General features: G+C 50.0%; 1 protein-coding gene and 1 pseudogene across 3 annotated transcripts; one reads left to right on the plus strand and one right to left on the minus strand.

Moving 5' to 3' along the window:
- The first annotated feature begins 3,666 nt into the window (after positions 1-3,666).
- Positions 3,667-18,671, plus strand: LOC117190206. 3 transcript variants are annotated; one of them, XM_033395262.1, is made up of 10 exons: positions 3,667-4,170; positions 5,185-5,420; positions 6,677-6,711; positions 7,840-7,976; positions 16,049-16,176; positions 16,229-16,472; positions 16,536-16,650; positions 16,708-16,849; positions 16,925-16,998; positions 17,071-18,671. In XM_033395262.1, the coding sequence occupies exons 1-10, from the start codon at positions 3,978-3,980 to the stop codon at positions 17,267-17,269; spliced, it is 1,503 nt and encodes a 500-aa protein (XP_033251153.1). In that variant the 5' UTR covers positions 3,667-3,977; the 3' UTR covers positions 17,270-18,671. The 3 variants fall into 3 exon arrangements, with proteins under 3 accessions (XP_033251153.1, XP_033251151.1, XP_033251152.1); XM_033395260.1 differs by lacking the exons at positions 5,185-5,420; positions 6,677-6,711; positions 7,840-7,976; XM_033395261.1 differs by lacking the exons at positions 3,667-4,170; positions 5,185-5,420; positions 6,677-6,711; positions 7,840-7,976 and adding an exon at positions 6,397-6,638.
- On the minus strand, positions 18,393-22,260 carry LOC117190205 (annotated as a pseudogene).
- Between the last annotated feature and the right edge of the window lie 52 nt (positions 22,261-22,312).

A 22,312-nucleotide genomic window follows, 5' to 3' on the forward strand; every position in this document is an offset into this window, starting at 1 on the left:
GTGACGCATAGCCGGAGTTAAACCAATTAGTGTGCCGAGCAGTCCTGGGCTGAATATTACGCATACGCCCCGACGCACAAACGAACAACTGCGGTCGGTATGTGCCACTGCGTCGGCTAAAACTGGCTGAAACTAATTTGGCAATTGCCGAAACGTTGCCACAAAGTTTGCACTTGACAAATAAATATATAAATTGATTCGATTCAAATGAAATGATTCACCATAATTCGGTGGATTCATGTGTGCCAGCAGCAGTGAAAATTCAATTTTCCACAAACAAAAGGGCCTAAAAATGAAACGCGAGCACTGATAAAGATAATTTCTTCATTTGTGCAAGCCCAAACTTTTCCCAGACATGACTGACATCCAAATAGTGTATCAAATATAGATATTCAGCTGAAGAGGTACAAGTTTGTTGCCATGGTTTAAAGAATTCGTAACTCTTAAAATTTCAATCCACGAATGGAAAATATAGAAAACACAAAGAGGAATAAATGAATTGACTCTTTTGAGCAATCAGATTTCAGATCGCCAGGCACATGTATCTGTATGTAGGTATCGGCCATAGGCGGCTGTGGTGCAGCACCCAAATCATTCACACTTCACACACACGCACACACACATGCCCGTGATATGTAGTTTACGATATATGTACACACGGCCAGCCAAGGTCAAGGGCCGTCCGACCCGCCTACCTTCCTTGTCTAGGTCACAGCACCCTCTCGATGCTCGATGCTCGATGCTCGCTACCGCACGCTCCCTCTCACGCCCTCTCTGTTGGCGCAATTCTAATTTTATAATTTTCGTGAGTCTGCTTCTTGCCCGTTTTGGTTTATTTTGTCAGAGGAGAAAACGCAGAAATTGTATTTTATTAGCTTGTTTATTTTTGGCCAGAAAACGAAACGAAATGCGGCTTCCCAAAAGTGTTTTCTTTTTGATTTTATTGGGTTATTATCTCCCGCATCTTAGCCCGCTGTTGTTTTGGCCGCTTGATTGTTTTGGCCTACCAGTGTATGTATATTTGCTCCGATGTGTGCTCGATGTTTAATGATAGGCATTATTATTGCAGTAACTGGGGTCGTAAAAGCAATTAATTATACTGGGCCCAGGCCCAGCCACTTGAAAATGCTGTAAAAATGTTTACGAGCCATTTTGACGTGGCTCTGTTTGATTCTTAGTTTCGCTGATGGCCTGAGCGATTGAGGGAGTGCTGATGGCAGGGCTTAAGTGAGTGCCAAAAGAAATTCCACTGATGGAAATGCAGCTGGGGCAGCCCATGGGGAAACCGATTTGGTACAGTAAATTCCACATAACTGAAATGAAAATTATGCTTTCTTTATGGGCTAATCATTCTTTGAGTTATTATGGGAAAAATTCTTGAGATTTCATTAAGATTAAGTTCGCCAATTTCGTTTCGCATTAGGCCTAATGATATTCCCTTTCCCTTGTGTGGAATGTCCTTTGTTCACAGACTTTTACTAATTATACCCGATACTCAAAATGAGTATTGGGGTATATTAGATTTGTGGTAAAAGTGGATGTGTGTAACGTCCAGAAGGAATCGTTTCCGACCCCATAAAGTATATATATTCTTGATCAGCATCAATAGCCGAGTCGATTGAGCCCTGTCTGTCTGTCCGTCTGTCCGTCCGTCCGTACGTCCGTCCGTCCGTCCGTACGTCCGTCCGTCCGTCCGTCCCCTTCAGCGCCTAGTGCTCAAAGACTATAAGAGCTAGAGCAACGATGTTTTGGATCCAGACTTCTGTGATATGTCACTGCTACAAAAATATTTCAAAACTTCGCCCCGCCCACTTCCGCCCCCACAAAGGACGAAAATCTGTGGCATACACATTATTAAAGATACAAGAAAACCAAAAACGCAGAATCGGTGAGGATGACCATATCTTCTACAGTGCACCAGCTGAACTAGATCGTATAATGATTATAGCCAGAATCAAGAAAACAATTTCATTCTTTCTCGCTCTGTCTCTCTCTAACACACAGGTTTCATGGTCGGTTTTGTCAATTGCAAAATATGAGTTCAAGGATCTCAGAACCTATAAGAGCCAGAGCAACCAAATTTGGTATCCACACTCCTGTGATATCGGACCTTGACCGTTTCGTGTCCAAATTTCGCCACACCCCCTTCCGCCCCCGCAAAGGACGAAAAACTGGGGCATCCACAAATCTCAGAGACTATTAAGGCTAGAGTAACCAAATTTGGTATCCGCTCTTCTGTTAGATCTCACTATAAAACGTATATCTCAGAATTTCGCCCCACCCCCTTCCGCCCCCACAAAAGACGAAAATCTGTTGCATCCACAGTAGAGAAAACTAAAAACGCAGAATCATAGATAATGACCATATCTATCAGATTGCTGAATCTGGATCAGATCGGATCATTTTTGTAGCCAAAAGCAAGAAATCAATTTTCAGTGGCTACGCAGCGCCCGACGTCACGCTCAGACTGATTTTCTGTCTCTCTCGCACGCACTCTTTGTCGTGTGGTTCAATATTAGCGGCGTCTGCCGCAGGAGAGCCATACTGACTTAGTATCGGGTATAACTGTAGAGTTGCGGTGTCCGCAGCAACTCACAACGTTCCACCTCGTTTTTAAGTGGGTTTCCCCGACAACTAGGAAACACCCATTTCATGCTTCATTTGCGCCCGCTTTCAGGCTGTTTATAAATGGCCAGGACTTGGCTAAGCGCTTTTCAATTTGTACCCAAAGCCGGCCCCTCAACACCCCTACCGAAGGGCTCTCGGAAGCAGCTGTCTAAATTTATCGCGCCAGGAAATCAATAAGCTACCATAAAACTAATTGCGCCGTGTCTTGAACTAATTAAACTCACACAAACCTGTTCCGACACCCACAAGCCACCCACAAGAGTACCCTGCTCTTGGAGTCAGTTTAATTGCCGAGCATTTGGAATTTTATATTCCCGCTTTTTCCGGCAATTCCGATTTTCCCCTTTGCCGTTTTCTCTCAATTTTGTTGTTGTTGTTGTTCGGTTTACCATGCGGTAGCCTGCAAGTTCGGTTCAGCAGTTGGGCTGTGCTAAGTAATTTTGAGACGGAAACCGGCAATTTCCGTAAGCCGTTGAGCAGCTCCTCACACGGACATACACTCCTGTGCATGCCGACCCTCACACAAAAACTCCGAAAGTCATTTGGGCCGCCACTCCACTCCGGACAACAGCCATTTTGGAAGTTAACGAACCGAATGGCGAAGAAAACCAGCTCCCTCCACACTTCTATATACTAACCCTAATGTTTATTACTTAGGTTACTAAAAATGGATATGAAATATAAGCTTGTATTAGGTGTGATCACAATTATTTAAGCATTTAACCATCGACTCCTGAGAATCTTTTGCCCATTAAGTTATATCAATAACTTCTGATGTTGTGACTTGTATCCTGCACACACACACACACACACATAATCACTCATGACACAGGGTATCCACTAGTCGAATAACCAAAGAACATGGAGATAACTTCTCTCCACCTGTGATTTTCCGTACATGGGGCGAAGGCAAATAAATTGCAAGTCCTTTAAAACAAAAATTAATACAAATTCTACGTAATAACAAAGTTAACAAAGCGAAAGCGCAACAAAAGCAACGCAAATAACTGAAAGTTATCTACCAAATGAAATCCACAGGCACACAGCAAATGAGATACAAAACAAAAACAAAGACAAGAAACAAGAAAAGCAAAAAAAGCAAGAACAAAGCGCACAGGCCGGCCACATAAGCGGACAAACACACACCAATACTCCACCCACAGAACATACCACTCACCCAACCGCCCAACCACCCACCCACACAAGCTCCATCCGGTTTGTTGGTCAATAGTAGGAGGACCAACATCACCACCACCATAAACCACAGCGACAAGTCGCACACACTGCGTACATAGCTGTGCCACATCCCCGTAAACGTATACGTACCCCTACCCGTACCCGAACTCACGATGAATTTAATGTTCCGTAAGAATTTCCGCGAGGGGGCAAGCAAGTCTGCCGGCGGCGGCGGGAAGCTACAATCGAAGGCAAACCGGACGAAGCGGTCGCGGGACATGGGCCTCGTGCAGCAGCCGGAGGAGATACACTACCGAACACACCTGTTCTTCTCACCCAATCGTCCTGGCTATGACGTCGGCGAAGGTAAATTGACGTTCGCCTTGCGGCACTAACAGCAGCAGCAGCAGCAACAGCAACAACAGCAGCACAAGCAAATGTTCCGTTTCAATCATCCACAAACATGACTCACCTTCGCTCATTCTCCTCCTTCCAATCCCTCTCTCTCTCTCTTCTTTGCATTCGCTGGAGCCTGGCCCTCCGTCACTCCGTCGCTTGTGCTCCATTAACCCCACATTGTCATTTGCATTTCATCCATATGCAGTGCATTCAATTGAAATACTTCCATCAGTTTTACAAACAGCTTATGGCTGGGGGAAGGTAGGATGTCAATATGTCATTCGAAAATTAATTGAGAGTCTAATCAATTGGTGACAGTTTTTCAATTAAATTCAATTATTACACGTTTTATTATGTACGAGTATTAAAAATAATTAAATGAGAATTAGGTGCCCTCTTGGGCACCGATTGGCATCTTGAAAAAGACAACAGGGATGCCAAAAAATGCTCAGTAGAAGAAATGTCAGAAGTCCCAGAGAGTTATCATCCTGCATTTTCCCTGCATGTGACTGTACCTGGGCCTGTGCCTGTGCCTGTGCCTGTGCCTGTAGGTCTTCCTGCTATTGGTGTGAGTGGGGAGCCTTAGCTAATCTTCCGATTTCCAGTTGGCTTGGCTTCTGGGGCACAGAGCACACACTCGTACAGCAAGCTAGAGCACAGCCGTATGTAAGTTACTTTTGTAATTCCCTTTAACTTTTGCACTTCCTGCTCCCCTGGCAATGGCCTTGAATCTCACTTTGGTGCAAGGAGGTGTGGCTTAGACTTAGAGGATATCCAAAAGAAGGTCCTACTAACCCATCCCCCTCAAACTGATGGAACTGATGAATGTGTCTCGAATCACGTGATTCCCAGCTCACTCAAACATCATCCAGCTCCGTAATTGTAACCCCCCTCCCCGCACACACATTCATTTCGTATGTTGTTAGTTGTTTGATTGCTGCGTGTTTGTGTCCTTATAAATATCGAGAGAATCCATTGCAGAACGATGCAGCGCACTCTCAGGCATACCGAGTACCCCAATCTTGAGCACAGCCCCGTCCTTCGCCCTGCCCGGCAACTTGCAACCCTATGAGTTGGACGCCCCCCAGCCGCTGGTCGATCGCCGGCCGTCCTTTTCCCTGATGCGGTGGAATAGCAGTAGCAGCGGACCGGGTACTGGCAGCAGCAGTGCGAATAACAGTTTGCTACGCCTGCAGCAGCAGCAGCAGATGCACTTGGCAACAGCAACAACAACCTTGGGATACGGTCATGGTGATGCAACAGTGGCCACGGCAACAACCACGTTGCTGACGGCCGCGGCTGCAGCCACGCGGCAAGGTTTGAATCTCCTCAACTATCCCACACAGACTCGATCCGACTGGATACGGTGGTCTCAACTAGTTGTTGTTGTTGCTGCCCAATCGATCAGCCCCTAACGACACTGCCAAAATGCTCACACGTACACGCACCCACACACAAACAAACACACACACACACACAAACCAAAGCCCCTCACGCATTTTCCCCATTTTGTTGAACTATTTTCCACCCAAAACCTATAACCTACGCCCTACACCCTACAACACCCGTTCCAAGCCAATCCAACTCCCGAATACCCGAAACTTACACACGCACGTTGTAGCTAACCTCAAACGTTCCGATACCGATACCGATTACGAATTCTTTTCTAATTACGGTTCTTCGTCTTCTTTGTTTATGTTGCAAGTTCAGTCCTGTTTATATTTTGTGTTTATTAGAGAAAAAACTGAAATCGAGACAAAATATACTCGGGAACATGTAACGAACCTAAAAGGGTTCGATACAATCCGTCCCTCGACTTATAATGAGAGCATCGCACCACACCCCGCAACCAACGCCCCCCCTCCGCAAGCAACCACCGAACAAAACGCGCAAACTCCATAACGATGACCAAAGACATCAGGTCACGCGAACTTTCCCCACTCCAGGCCAAGCCATCGGCCAAGTGCGGTTTTCCGGATTCATCGACGGAGGAAAGTCGACGCCGCCAAAATCTGCGACGATCACCAAGAACGGTAAAGTGCACCCCGACGCGGAAGTGCATTTGTCAAACCCGCCGACCCAGCAATACGGGCCTATAAAAAGACGGCGACGAGAACCAAAGAGCGACTTACGCAGAGATCCGGCTCACAGTACGGTCGTGGTATCAAAACTTACGCAGAGACCCGGTCCGGAGTACAGACGCGGTACCCGGAACTCACCCGTACCCGTACCCGAACTCACGATGAATTTAATGTTCCGTAAGAATTTCCGCGAGGGGGCAAGCAAGTCTGCCGGCGGCGGCGGGAAGCTACAATCGAAGGCAAACCGGACGAAGCGGTCGCGGGACATGGGCCTCGTGCAGCAGCCGGAGGAGATACACTACCGAACACACCTGTTCTTTTCACCCAATCGTCCTGGCTATGACGTCGGCGAAGGTAAATTGACGTTCGCCTTGCGGCACTAACAGCAGCAGCAGCAGCAACAGCAACAACAGCAGCACAAGCAAATGTTCCGTTTCAATCATCCACAAACATGACTCACCTTCGCTCATTCTCCTCCTTCCAATCCCTCTCTCTCTGTCTCTTCTTTGCATTCGCTGGAGCCTGGCCCTCCGTAACTCCGTCACTTGTGCTCCATTAACCCCACATTGTCATTTGCATTTCATCCATATGCAGTGCATTCAATTGAAATACTTCCATCAGTTTTACAAACAGCTTATGGCTGGGGAAGGTAGGATGTCAATATGTCATTCGAAAATTAATTGAGAGTCTAATCAATTGGTGACAGTTTTTCAATTAAATTCAATTATTACACCTTTTACGAGTATTAAAAATAATTAAATGAGAATTAGGTGCCCTCTTGGGCACCGATTGGCATCTTGAAAAAGACAACAGGGATGCCAAAAAATGCTCAGTAGAAGAAATGTCAGAAGTCCCAGAGAGTTATCATCCTACATTTTCCATGCATGTGACTGTACCTGGGCCTGTGCCTGTGCCTGTGCCTGTAGGTCTTCCTGCTATTGGTGTGAGTGGGGAGCCTTAGCTAATCTTCCGATTTCCAGTTGGCTTGGCTTCTGGGGCACAGAGCACACACTCGTACAGCAAGCTAGAGCACAGCCGTATGTAAGTTACTTTTGTAATTCCCTTTAACTTTTGCACTTCCTGCTCCCCTGGCAATGGCCTTGAATCTCACTTTGGTGCAAGGAGGTGTGGCTTAGACTTAGAGGATATCCAAAAGAAGGTCCTACTAACCCACCCCCCTCAAAACTGATGGAACTGATGAATGAGTCTCGAATCCCGTGATTCCCAGCTCCCCCAAACATCATCCAGCTCCGTAATTGTAACCCCCCTCCCCGCACACACATTCATTTCGTATGTTGTTAGTTGTTTGATTGCTGCGTGTTTGTGTCCTTATAAATATCGAGAGAATCCATTGCAGAACGATGCAGCGCACTCTCAGGCATACCGAGTACCCCAATCTTGAGCACAGCCCCGTCCTTCGCCCTGCCCGGCAACTTGCAACCCTATGAGTTGGACGCCCCCAGCCGCTGGTCGATCGCCGGCCGTCCTTTTCCCTGATGCGGTGGAATAGCAGTAGCAGCGGACCGGGTACTGGCAGCAGCAGTGCGAATAACAGTTTGCTACGCCTGCAGCAGCAGCAGCAGATGCACTTGGAAACAGCAACAACAACCTTGGGATACGGTCATGGTGATGCAACAGTGGCCACGGCAACAACCACGTTGCTGACGGCCGCGGCTGCAGCCACGCGGCAAGGTTTGAATCTCCTCAACTATCCCACACAGACTCGATCCGACTGGATACGGTGGTCTCAACTAGTTGTTGTTGTTGCTTCCCAATCGATCAGCCACTAACGACATTGCCAAAATGCTCACACGTACACGCACCCACACACAAACAAACACACACACACACACAAACCAAAGCCCCTCACGCATTTTCCCCATTTTGTTGAACTATTTTCCACCCAAAACCTATAACCTACGCCCTACACCCTACAACACCCGTTCCAAACCAATCCAACTCCCGAATACCCGAAACTTACACACGCACGTTGTAGCTAACCTCAAACGTTCCGATACCGATACCGATTACGAATTCTTTTCTAATTACGGTTCTTCGTCTTCTTTGTTTATGTTGCAAGTTCAGTCCTGTTTATATTTTGTGTTTATTAGAGAAAAACTGAAATCGAGACAAAATATACTCGGGAACATGTAACGAACCTAAAAGGGATCAATACAATCCGTCCCCCGACTTGTAATGAGAGCATCGCACCACACCCCGCAACCAACGCCCCCCCTCCGCAAGCAAACGATGACCAAAGACATCAGGTCACGCGAACTTTCCCCACTCCAGGCCAAGCCATCGGCCAAGTGCGGTTTTCCGGATTCATCGACGGAGGAAAGTCGACGCCGCCAAAATCTGCGACGATCACCAAGAACGGTAAAGTGCACCCCGACGCGGAAGTGCATTTGTCAAACCCGCCGACCCAGCAATACGGGCCTATAAAAAGACGGCGACGAGAACCAAAGAGCGACTTACGCAGAGATCCGACTAACAGTACGGTCGTGGTACCAAAACTTACGCAGAGACCCGGTCCGGAGTACAGACGCGGTACCCGGAACTCACAAGAAGACATCGGCAACCAATTAAAATAAGTTCATTTAAACCGCTAAGAATTACAATAAAGTGTCGAATTATCAAAGTAAAACCCCCGATTGCGTAAGTTCACCCCAATTAGTCGAGGCACCGACGCCACCCCACCCCGAGTCTACGCAGCCGTTTCGTATACACGACGAGCGACGCCCATCCTAGCCCCGATCCACCTCTCTACGACAGGCCGCCCACCTGACGCCGCCGGACTGAGCTTACCTCAGCCTGAAATAGGTGCATCACAAGTGGCGTCCGAGCAGGGACCCAAGGGAACGTCAGCGAGGGTTTGTGGAATAAAACCCCACGGCCACTAGAAAAGAACACAAGAAAACGACCCGAAGAAAAACCTCGACCTCGCACAATACCAACGGCAAGAGTTGCGCAATGAGCAGACGAAAGCGCGACACAGCGACAGAGAAACGCGAACAGTGCCGTCACCCCGAGAAGAAATTCGAAGCGTCAGCCGCGAAGCTCGACACAGTGCCCTAGTGAAGGAAAAGCGCAAGCCCAGCGAAACAGCAACTCGAGTAACAATCGAAGCGATGGAATCCCATACAGAGGAACAGCCCAGTGGGTATTATCCTGGAGAATTCGTCGCCAACCCAGGGGTGAGTACCGGCTGGATACACAAACGCCGCCGAGAGGAGCTGGAGTCCTTCGCGGAGGAATTCGGATTCAGCCGCGAGGGTAACGTGGAAGATTTGCGGAAAAATTTCGCCGAACTAGTCGCTGGGCCCCTCGAACACGATGCCTGGGTCAGGTTGGCAGAGCTCGAGCGGCAGTACGCCAGATCGCCAGGACGAGCCAGATCGCCCCAGCCCGACATCTCAGCACTAACAGAGAAGCGAAAGACGGACCCCAAACTCAGCCTACAAGTTCCAGGAGTCATGGAGGGCAAAGCCAGCACCTCACCGACATCGATAACCGTCGAAGATCTACCCGGAGCCAAGGCCTTCGCCCATGAGAAGGATCTTGCCGACAGCAGGAGGAAATGGCCCCACGGACGGTCATTACTACAGTCACGCCGCACAGATGGCGGAACGGATCCGAAAGTGGGGAATCCAGTTCGACGGGCAGGACGACCCACTGTCGTTCGTCGAACTACTGGAAGAGCGTGCCCTCTCGTACGGGGTAGACATGAACTACGTGCCGCGAGCCATGGCAGAGCTCCTCACCGACCGAGCCAACCGTTGGTTCCGCACCAGCCGACTCCATAGCGCCTCTTAGGCCGATTTCCGCCAGGAATTCCTAGCCTTTTTCCTGCCTCCCCGGTACTTCGAGCAATTGGAAGACCAGATCAGGGACCGCAAGCAAGCGGTGGGCGAACCGTTCAAGGACTTCGTCATCGAGCTCCGGTTGCTCATGCACCACGCCGGGTACGACGAAGCCAAGGAACTTAGCCGGATCTATGACAACACCCTCCCGGCGTACCAGCTGTACGTGCGAAGGCACGAACTGAGAAGTCTGACGCAATTAACAATGTTGGCCACAGAGTTCGAGAGTATCTAGGAACGAAACGTACCAGCGACCCTCATCCCCCCTCGACAACCACCCAGGTACACGCGGCCAACGGCACAACAAAACGAAAGCGGGACGAATCGGGCCCAATTCCGAAAACCTCACTGGAATACCTCGGAACCCGCAAGGAAGCCGCACCAGGCCGGCGCTCCAGCACAGGAAACGGCACATCGAATGATCACCACACCTATCGCCAACCCACGCGCAGCCTGTCGACGCTGCGGAGAAGCTGGACATGTTTCTCGCGACTGCACCAACCCATCGATCCTCTTCTGTTGGGAATGCGGCAAGCGCGGAACGCGCACCGTGGGCTGTTGCCGCCGGGACCCGTCGGGAAACGACTCACGTCCCCAGCTGACACGGGAACAGCCGGGCACGACGCTTCCTCAGACAACCAACTAAGAAACCCGCTACAAGTACACGACGGCCGGATAATGGCGAGAGTGACCATCGGAGGACGGCGCGCGGAAGCCACGGTCGAAACCGGGGCGTCCCGAAGCTTCATCAACGCCGACCTCGCCGCAAACTCGGCTGCGACAACGACCTGCGAGCCGCATGCGTCCCGATACGCCTAGCAGACGGCTCGGCTCGCGAGATAACTCAGATCTTGCTAGCGCGCGTCAAACTAGACGAACAAGAGATACAGATGCCACTCTTGGTACTACCCAATATGGTAGAGCAAGCCATCATAGGGATGGATTTCCTGTGCGCCATTGAAACCACAATACAATGTGGCGCCTCCACACACACCTCCATCTCCAAGGCTCCCGACGCCCCACCCCAAACACGCCGACGATCACCGCTAGCCAAGTACACGCCCCCGGACCCACGAACTCGAGACCTCCGCCGCCAACGAATTCGCCGCCACGACACGAGACAAGAGCACAAGGAACAAGGAACAAAGAACCCATGGCCACGACGAGGCACACCAGCCCCAGGCCCACTCCAAGAAAACCAAAACTAAGCAAAGCCACGAAGAAAGCGAGCCGGTCCCCCGAGGGCACCGACGCGGTTCCACCAACGAAGGGAAAGGAACCCAGGACGCCCCTCCAGAAGGCAACCCGGCCCCAGAAACGACAGCCGCCACGCAGCAGCCAGGCGCTCGAGGTACCACCTCCGACCGCCACCCTAGCCCACGAACGCGCCGACACCGCCCTCGACGCGAAAACGACCCCTACGACACCGACCGACCCGCTACTCCCGCGTCCTCTCAGGCAGGAACCGGGAAAGGCGATCACTGCCACGCGAGGCACCCATCGGAACCCCGACGCACCTGGAGCCGACGCACCATTGATCGTCCCCGACATCATGGAACGCCTCCCGGGCAACACCTCGTACGGCGCCGACATGCGGCCCAGAACCACGCCTGGAGCCATGTCGGTGAACCTCACCGCCCAAACTAGCCGTCGGTCAAACGCTACGATCGCAATCGAGACCCGCACGTTCGTACATCACGCTGAGTACAACGTCGCGCAAGCACCCCCCAGGACACACACGAGCCCCCTACTCATGATCGAGGCACCCGCCATCGTCGCCAGCATAAGCGAATACACTCGCGAAGTCGAACCACCAAGCGCATTCGACACAACAATCCTCCCCGAGAACCCCGACCACACTTGCGACCCAGGAATCGACGACCCACCCGAGGACGATTCGGCCATGCGGCGGATCATCGATGAACAGGTCGACCAACTGATAGCTGAGGACCTAATCGAACCATCCCGGAGCCCCCACAGCGCGCCAATCGTCCTGCTCCGCAAAATGGACGGGAGATGGCGCATGTGTGTAGATTATCGGCAGCTAAACGAGCGTTCCATCCCGGACGCGTACCCGCTACCCAGGATCAACTACATACTAGAGTGACTCCGAAATGCCCACTTCATCACGTCCCTGGACCTGAAAAACGGGTATTGGCAGATACCAATGGCCCGCGACAGCCGGGAAGCCACGGCATTCACGATACCCGGCCGAGGATTATACCAATGGAAAGTAATGCCTTTCGGTTTACACTCCGCGGGAGCCACGTTTCAACGGACCCTCGACGCCGTTATCGGCGCAGACATGGAACCATTCGCATTCGCATATCTCGACGACATCGTCATCGTCGGGAAATGCTTCCAGGAACACCTGAACAACGTGAAAGAAGTTTTCGCACGACTGCGGAAGGCAAACCTACGGGTCAACACGGACAAGTGTGCCTTCTTTCAACGCCGGATAAAATACCTGGGCCACATGATCAGCAAAGAAGGTATCCACACGGACCCCGACAAAATCGCAGCCGTAAAGGATCTGAGGCCGCCGACCAACCTGAAGGAGCTACGACAATGCGTAGGCATGGCCGGGTGGTACCGCAGATTTGTCCCAAATTTTGCCACCGTAGTCCAACCAATGTCACTGCTGCTGAAGAAAGGGAAAGCATGGACATGGGGTCAAGAACAACAAGACGCCTTCGACGAGCTGAAAACACTGCTCACCACCGCACCGGTACTCGCCTGCCCAGACTTTAACGTCAAATTTTCCCTGCAGACGGACGCAAGCAACCTTGGAGTAGGCGCGGTCCTCACCCAAGAGATCGAAGGGAAAAAGCGGGACATCGCATACGTCAGTCGACGCCTCAACAAGGCAGAAGAAAACTACTCGGCCACCGACAAGGAATGCCTCGCCGTCATCTGGGCGATCCGAAAACTGCGATGCTATCTCGAAGGCTACCGATGCGACGACATAACCGATCATCTCGCACTAAAGTGGCTGAATACCCTCGAGAGCCCTTACGGTAGAGTAGCAAGATGGGCGCTCGAACTACAGCAATACCAATACGACGTGCACTATCGGGCCGGCAACCAGAACGTAGTCGCAGACGCACTGTCAAGACAACCACTGGAGACCCTCTCCCGCATTGAGGAAGACGACACACCATGCACCTGGCTTAAACAAAGGATCCAACAAGTCCAAGACGAACCCCAGAAGTACCCAGACTACACGTACGAAAATGGGCAGCTATACCGCTATCTAGGACACGGAGCCGACGACGACGACCACATACCGTGGAAACTATGCGTGCCCAAAAACGGCCGGACGAGAGTACTCCGCGAATGCCAAGACGAACCAACGGCAGGACACCTTGGCGTCCGGAAAACAATCCTGAGGACAACACAACGATACTACTGGCCAGGACTACACCGAGACGTGCGACAGTACGTGCAGGGCTGCGTAAGCTGTCAGAAGTTCAAAGCCACGCAGCGCAAGGGCGTGGTCAGGATGCTCACACGCAAAGCCGAAGAACCCTTCGCCACCCTGTGTGCCGACTTCGTCGGACCATTACCACGGTCCAAGCAAGGGAACACCATCTTACTGGTGTTCTTCGACACTTTCTCCAAGTGGGTCGAACTGGTACGATCGTTCAGAACATTCATGCGAAGCGCAGGCGTGGAGCTGCAACACACAGCCCCATACGCCAACACCACCTCTCAAACGCCGCCGAGGGCTTTGCGGCAAAGCTAGCCCCGAAGTTCGACGGCCCTACCGGGTCAAGAGTTTTCCATCGCCAAACATCGCCAAATTACAGCACTGCGAAAGCCGGAAACACAAAACCGCAAATATCAACGACCTGAGAGAGTTCCACGATCACGAGTCCGAAGAACCCACTGACCTACTCGAGAATGCTGACATCGACGAAGAAAGCAACGAGACATCAACCCGACGCCCCAACCACGGCACCGCTGAGTCAGCAAAACCCGGGACACCCGGCCAAAAGACAACACCGACAAAAAAACTAGCCCGATGGCATAATACCGCCGAGAATGCAAGCGCAGCGAACCGCGCGACCACCAATTAATCGAACAGCGCTGACGCCAGTGAGAGAAGTAACGTAACGCTTACGACCCCGTGCCCCACAAATCCGCTGACGAAGCGAAGAGAACGAGGAAACCCCCAACGCAGACAACAGAAGAAACCACAAGAGCCCGACCCACGAGTCCTCGTAACTCTCGCCGGGGAAGAAAGGGGAGGGTGTAACGAACCTAAAAGGGTTCGATACAATCCGTCCCCCGACTTATAATGAGAGCATCGCAACATACCCCGCAACCAACGCGCCCCCCCCCCCCCCCCCCCCCCCCCCCCCCCCCCCCCCCCCCCCCCCCTCCGCAAGCAACCACCGATCAACACGCGCCAACTCCATAACGATGACCAAAAACATCAGGTCACGCGAACTTTCCCCACTCCAGGCCAAGCCATCGGCGAAGTGCGGTTTTCCGGGTACATCGACCCCCGACGCGGAAGTGCATTTGTCAAACCCGCCGACCCAGCAATACGGGCCTATAAAAAGACGGCGACGAGAACCAAAGAGCGACTTACGCAGAGATCCGGCTCACAGTACGGTCGTGGTACCAAAACTTACGCAGAGACCCGGTCCGGAGTACAGACGCGGTACCCGGAACTCACAAGAAGACATCGGCAACCAATTAAAATAAGTTCCCCCGATTGCGTAAGTTCACCCCAATTAGTCGAGGCACCGACGCAACCCCACCCCGAGTCTACGCAGCCGTTTCGTATACACGACGAGCGACGCCCATCCTAGCCCCGATCCACCTCTCTACGACAGGCCGCCCCCTGACGCCGCCCTTAAGGTTCCATCACATTTTTTACAAATTTCTTGTGGATTGACCCCTGGACGGGACTGAGCTTACCTCAGCCTGAAATAGGTGCATCACAAAAACCACAGAAAGAGCATTGGGTGGAGCCAATAATGGACCAAAAAGGACCATGAGATCGATCTGTTATCCTATAACCGTACTAATCTCATTGCTAACAGAGTATACATATGCTAAGGCAATTCTTTTCTATGCTTCACAAAAGCACTGGATCAATGAGAGGCTTTCGTCATAAGAGTTTTGTAATTGTCATCGAAAGCTTGCCAGCCCAGCTACTCCGTTGATTATCTTTTCAACTAAATTGCTAACTGTACTTGTACTCCTGCTAAGTCTTTTGAACTCGCTCGCTAATGTTGGACTACTGCGTTTTTTCAGTGAACTTTGGTGGTGGTGGCCACTCTGGAGTCACGCGATCTGAACTCACAAGAAGACATCGGCAACCAATTAAAATAAGTTCCCCCGATTGCGTAAGTTCACCCCAATTAGTCGTGGCACCGACGCAACCCCACCCGAGTCTACGCAGCCGTTTCGTATACACGACGAGCGACGCCCATCCTAGCCCCGATCCACCTCTCTACGACAGGCCGCCCCCCTGACGCCGCCCTTAAGGTTCCATCACATTTTTTACAAATTTCTTGTGGATTGACCCCTGGACGGGACTGAGCTTACCTCAGCCTGAAATAGGTGCATCACAAAAACCACAGAAAGAGCATTGGGTGGAGCCAATAATGGACCAAAAAGGACCATGAGATCGATCTGTTATCCTATAACCGTACTAATCTCATTGCTAACAGAGTATACATATGCTAAGGCAATTCTTTTCTATGCTTCACAAAAGCACTGGATCAATGAGAGGCTTTCGTCATAAGAGTTTTGTAATTGTCATCGAAAGCTTGCCAGCCCAGCTACTCCGTTGATTATCTTTTCAACTAAATTGCTAACTGTACTTGTACTCCTGCTAAGTCTTTTGAACTCGCTCGCTAATGTTGGACTACTGCGTTTTTTCAGTGAACTTTGGTGGTGGTGGCCACTCTGGAGTCACGCGATCCGAGCCGATTTCCCTGGCTACCTTGGATCGGGACTGCTTCATCATTCCTGTGCATAGTGTGGACCGCTTCCTGCCGGCCGGTATACCGGTAAGTCAGATCCACGGTCAGAGTTCTCCCAGACTAAAGCTGCCTCTTGTAGCTACCCGCTCTGAGTGCCGATGGCAAGACAGTCAGTCCGCTGAGCATCCTGGAGGTCTCCGATCCGAAACTATGCATTCTGGTGCATTTGATGAGCCCCTTGGAGGCTATCGATCCCGTGATGGAGTCACTCTTGGCGCTCCCGCTGCTCAAGCAGCGCTCAATCGCCTCCGAGCTGGTGTCGGAGGTGCAGCAGGCCAACACAGCTGTGGGCGGCATGCTCCTGGCCAACATGGAGAAGAGCTGTAAGTGTGGGGAAGAAGAAATGTAGACCGTAGAGTTCTTACTTGGCTTGTTGTCTTTTGCAGCCGAGTTCCCATTCATCTCGTACTATCTCATCAATACGCTGCAAACGGATCCTTCCAGCTTCTATGCCAGCCTGCGCGTCTCATCGCTGTCCAAGTTCGAGCCCAAGGCCCTCAAGTGAGTTAGCCTGGCCATCCCCTGATGTTTGCAATCTCCAATTGAAACCCATTTCAGATACACAGCCGCCCACACTCTGGATCTTTATAGCGAGGTGGCATCCATTTACCGGCCGCCGTTGGTGCTGCCCTCGAACGAGGCCGGGAGCTTTAAGAAGTCGCAGACCGAGGCCACCGGCTACATTATTACCGTGTTTAAGGCAGGTGGTTGGGGCCGTCGTCCCCGGTCGAACGATTCCATGGATTTCGTGAAAAATTCAATTTTAATTCCGCAGGTGTTCGAGGGCGACGATGGCGAAAGGTTTGAAAAGAATTGGCTCTACTGGACAGGGGCCCGGATGCTGTACAGGTAAGAGTGCCTGGCTCGGCCTGGAATTTCATTGTTAATTCCCTAACTCGTGCATGAATACTTGTATTTCAGATACTTGCCACGGGCGGCGGGTCTGCGGCGCATCGCTCTGCACAAGAGCACCTCACAGAAGGGGGACAAGATGTACCTCCTGGTTTGCGAGTGTGCCGACTTGCTCAAGGACATCTCGCTGGCCGCCTTCCTCATACCGGCCATGCGGGCCAGGCTCTGCGGCTACACGGGACTCTATCGACCAATACAGGCCTTCTAGATGGAATCGCCATCGCCCTATATTTTTCTATCAGCTATAAATAGTTTAGTCCGGCTGAGATGGACTCTGCACCTGTTACGTGATTCGATTCTGATTCGATATTTACCAGCCCTAAACAAATTTTAAAACTCTCTCCACTCAGATACGGATCAGCATCTGCCAATTAACACTCGATAGGCGTATATCGTATATAAGTAGGAGACAATATACTCAAGGTAACTCATATCGTATGTTAGATTTTTCTATAAAACATCTCGGGAGACAGACCCAATAAATAGGACCATATCTAGTGTGAATTGCTAGCGAAGAACTTCCATTTTAGCCACAACAAATAGCGAATCAATAAGAGCTATCTATATCTATTCGAACCTAGATATATCAAAAGTTTAACACAACTTCGTACATATGTATGTAGAATAGACAGATGTATAAACGCTGAATTTTTCGCGCTGAAAAGTAGCATAACAAAACCGCAAACCAAGAGTCAATTCTTAGCATAAAATCTAGAAAATGTTGATCAGAAAAGATCAGAATAACCGCAATGTAGTCGAGGGAAAACTTTGCCCAAATCTAACAATCTGCCAAAAATTAGCAAAAAAAACAAAACAAAAAATCCGTTTGGGGTTAAAAAAATTATATAAAATTTCACTTTTATATACTCGTATGTAGCTATGTATGTATGTAGAAGAATAAGGATGCGATGCAGACCAAACCAAAGTTTTTCAATAATAATTAATTAACAAATTTTTGCTTGGCTAAAGCTTGCCACTAAGCCTAAGAGACATACTAAATAACCTAATGATTTTTAAAAATATACATAGGAAAAGCGAGAGAGAGAAATAGAGAGAGTATATATGTATGTGCTGGTGAACTTGTTAGGCACTTACTCCACACACACTCCCACACAGACCAGGACTCTGTTGGAGGGACATATAATTTTGCAGAATAAAAACAATATCAAAAAGTGCTGTGATAATTAATCTAAAGCAGAAAGCAGCAACACAAAATGAAGAATCGTGCTGAAGCCGAAGCCAATAATGTATCTCTCATTGAATGGTGATAGAAGGCATGATATTTTGCTTTAATTTGGGGTTCGTGGGATTCAACCAGTCAAAGACAATTATTCCATCTAAGTAGCTGCCATTGAAATGCTTCAGAGGTCTCTGGCTTATATTTTCCAAAAATTAACTTGGTTTTTGTTTTCTAGTTAGTTACGAGTACTTGCAGTCCTAAAACCCACACTTTTAACGCTTAAGCTAAGCCTAAGCCATATAGGATATTAATTATATACTGTTCGACGATAGTTCTTAACAAACAACTTTTTTGCCACAACTAAAGCTTGCAGCAACCAAAAGTTATGCGCGTTTTGGCATTAATAATAAAGCGTAAATCTAAATGATAATAAATTCTATTTAATAGTTTAGCCAAAGATGTTGTCAATGAGGTAGCCGCCGCGTCGCGGCTTGAACTCCGCTTGGCGATTCCTGTGCAGGATGTACGCCTCGAACTCCTGTGGCTGGCGGGGACCCCAGTCCAGCGTGGGCTGCAGGAACATCTTCAATTTCTGTAGCGTAGAGAAAGGAATTAACATCGTAAGATGTATCCCTCCTCCCTACTTACGATGCTGAAAGTCTTTCCCGGCTGCTGATAGATCGTATAGATGGCCCAAATGGGCAGCTGTAGCACTGCCAGGCCCCAGAAGATCCAGCCCGCCGTATAAGCAGCCCGGGGATACTCCACACTTCGATAGGTCAGGGGCTCATAGTTGGAAAGCATATAGACCAGGACGAGGAACATCAGGCCGGGGGCCACAATGGCCCAGCAGATGCGCCAGTAGAAACTCGTCTTTACGTTCAGCATGAACTCGATGTCGCTGCAGATGCGCTTCACCCCGTAGATCCAGCCCACGGCCAGCATCTCGGCAATGGCCAGTAAAATGGCTATGAAGGTGCAGCCGTAAAAGTCCACCAGGTTGAGAACGAATTGTCATATAGACCAGCCCGCATAGGAAGCCGATTAGGGAGAAGGTGGCGGACAGTAGCCAGTGGGGCAGATGGTTGAACCGATCCTTAACCACGTTGATCACAGAACTGTCCATGCCCACGTTGGACCCGATCCCCAGCACCAGCAGCATGAAGAACAACAGCTGCGGCAGATACTTGAACTTGGCAATCGCCTCCGGATACGAGATGAAGGCCAGTCCAGCTCCTCCCTGGACCACCTGAGCGATGTCCTCGGTGTTGGTTTCATGGTCCAGATTGCCCAGGATACCGAAGATGATGCAGCCGGCGAGGATCGAGGTGAAGGAATCAATGCTGGAGATGATGATCACATCTCTGATGGGAGGGAAGGCGGCATTAGATAGAGGGAGGAAGGAAGGCTTATCCACGAACTTACTTGTGGACATTCTTGTGGAAGTCGTTGAAGGAGGCGTACATGACCATGTTGCCGAAGCAGATAGCCAGCGAGAAGAACATCTGGGTGATGGCAGCATACCAGACATGCGGATTCAGCAGCTCGGACCACTTCGGCTCGAGGAAGTAGATGATGCCGCGCCAGGCGCCGGGCAAGGTCAACGCCCTCCCCAACAGGATCAGCATGATCAGATACGGAAAGAGGGCCAGGAAGTAGGATGCCTTGCCCGAGCTGCGTATGCCTTTGAAGAGGATGGTGCCAATGATCAGCCAGGTAGCGAACAAGCAGAGCACCAAGTCCCAGCTGGGAGTTCCCAGGCCATTCTCCTGCAGGTTCTCAGGCTCCCTGAGCACCGTATGCCTACAAGAGGTAAGCTACTGAGAGCTACTCAGGGGGCAATATTGTTTTTGGTCCAACTCACGTGAAGTAAAGCTCCGCAGAAGATACACCCTGGCCGAGGGCAGTTCCGTTGGGTGCGACGGTGGCTCCTGTGGCCAAGCAAGCACTGCCCCACGGCACCAGACAGTAGGTCCACGGCAGGACATCTTCAAAGCTAGCCACCAGATAGCGTATGGTTAAGGCCATAATGCAGGCGTAGTAGGTGGTGGCCAGGGCAGTGGAGTATACCTGGCCGTAGGCGATTCCTGGACAGGATATTCATCGTTGAGAGACAGAACAGAGTCTGAGGGGGATTCACTCACCCTTCATAATGGGAACCATGTCGAAGGCCTTGATGCAGCCCCGGCTCGAGAACTGTCCTATGACGACCTCCAGATAATAGATCGGTCTGCCGATCAGGAGGAGTACTATTACATAGGGGATCACAAAGGCTCCACCGCCATTCTCCAATGCGATGAACGGAAAGCGCCAGACATTTCCCAGGCCCACGGACAGAGCAATGCACGAAAACAGGAACTCCACTCCCCGACACCATTGATCGCGCTGGCCAGAGGATTTCACACCCCTCTCCACCGCCTCTGCCTGTGCCTCCAACGGAAGTTGTCCCTCGATTTTGTTTAGGCAACAGTTAATAGTAAGCTGAAAGGATTGAGGTAGCGCCAAGGATATTCCAAACTAAAGTAATGCGCATACTACCCACCTCATCGCTGGATGTGGTATACAGAACGGAGCTTCTCTCTGTCTGGTCTTTTGCCTGGCTTTTATCCATCCTTTGGCTCAGTCTCTGGTACTCTGCAGCAGCATCCATAGTTATTGGATTAGGACTGACTTAATTCCTAGGACAGTAAACGAAGAAGCTGGCAGAACAAGACACAAAAGCTCACATTAATCAATGAAGATGGGAGGCCACGATAAAATAGACTCCAGGGAAATGGCGATATTGGACAGGGTCAGTATTGTGCTCCGAGGTCGGGGCTACTTATAAACATATCATTAGCATTAGCGTCTCAGAGATCAGGTGACAAAGAAGTTGATGGCACGCTTAGCGTATCAAGTTTTGGGGTATAAATTGGGATAGTTTATGAATCTGTTTACTTCTAGTTTCTTGTTTTTATTGTTGATTTGTGATCCCATAATCGTGTTGATCGAGTTTCCAAAACGCCACTCATCACGTGTCATTAAACCAGTAACCAGGTGCGATTCTATTCTTTGCCCAAATTGTCCCATAAATAGATGGATTAAATTTTAAGCCGTATTCTCAACTGGTTAGAAATTAATGGAAGCAAAATTTTGAATTTTGATTTTTGCTGTCACAGATTCCGGCAATTAATTATAATGCCAAAATGTACGGGCGCCGTTCAAAATGCTGATAGTACAAAATGCACTTCGAAATCGCTAGTCAGTGGGTTCAATGCGATCATCAATCACATCCATGGCACTCTCTGCCTGGTTCCGCAGTTCGTGAACCACGGTGTGTCCAAATATGACCGGAATCTTTGGAATCGTAAAAAAAAATATCTAATCTGGACGCATGCCTGTCTAAGGCAGAGTGTTGGTCGCATATAATTCGGGACTGTTCCAGACTGTTTGCCCAGCTAAGTGTAAGATCTAGATAGTAGCTAGCAGACCAGATATGCTGTAAACTCTTGGCATTATCTAAATGCTTCGGAAACATTTAAACATTTGTGGCAACTTCTCCGCTTATCTATTATACACGACACACAAAGATCAAGCACCAACACCACATAATCACACAAGAGATAAAATATACTTTTATGCTTACACTTTCACTTGGAATCTTCTTAATCTCGCATACAACAGATGTCCCGATGTCCTACTTTGTCACCGTCAACCGTCTATAGCAAACGGCCCAGTGCGACTAACTGAAGCATAACTGATAATAGACTAGGAAACCTCCGAAGCCGAAGCAGCGGCACCATCTGATATTTGCCGAGATGAGCGCTGAGTGCTATAGCGATGCTCGTTGCGCACTGAGAATTTCAACCAAACAGGAATTATTAGGGGAACTCAAGCCCAAGATCTTACATATGAATCCATCGGCTCACGAAGGGTTACGCTACTCACATTGATCATCGCTTGGGAGTATCTCTAACCCATCCAACGAACATTAATTACTGCGACCCTGCCCTCAAAATGCAAATCATTTCAATTAACTGTGCCAGATTCAGACTCAGCCGGGCGGCATCTCTACTGATCATCGTCAATCTC

The sequence above is a fragment of the Drosophila miranda genome (genome assembly GCF_003369915.1).
Source record: "Drosophila miranda strain MSH22 chromosome Y unlocalized genomic scaffold, D.miranda_PacBio2.1 Contig_Y1_pilon, whole genome shotgun sequence".
Lineage (NCBI taxonomy): Eukaryota > Metazoa > Arthropoda > Insecta > Diptera > Drosophilidae > Drosophila > Drosophila miranda.

What these genes read in the sequence shown, in the direction of transcription:
- LOC117190206 (XM_033395262.1), top strand. Translation starts at nt 3,978, where the DNA reads ATGAATTTAATGTTCCGTAAGAATTTCCGCGAGGGGGCAAGCAAGTCT. An exon ending in TGGCTATGACGTCGGCGAAG is followed by an intron (nt 4,171 to 5,184) that starts GTAAATTGACGT and finishes AATCCATTGCAG; the next exon opens with AACGATGCAGCGCACTCTCA. An exon ending in CAACAGCAGCACAAGCAAAT is followed by an intron (nt 6,712 to 7,839) that starts GTTCCGTTTCAA and finishes TGCGAATAACAG; the next exon opens with TTTGCTACGCCTGCAGCAGC.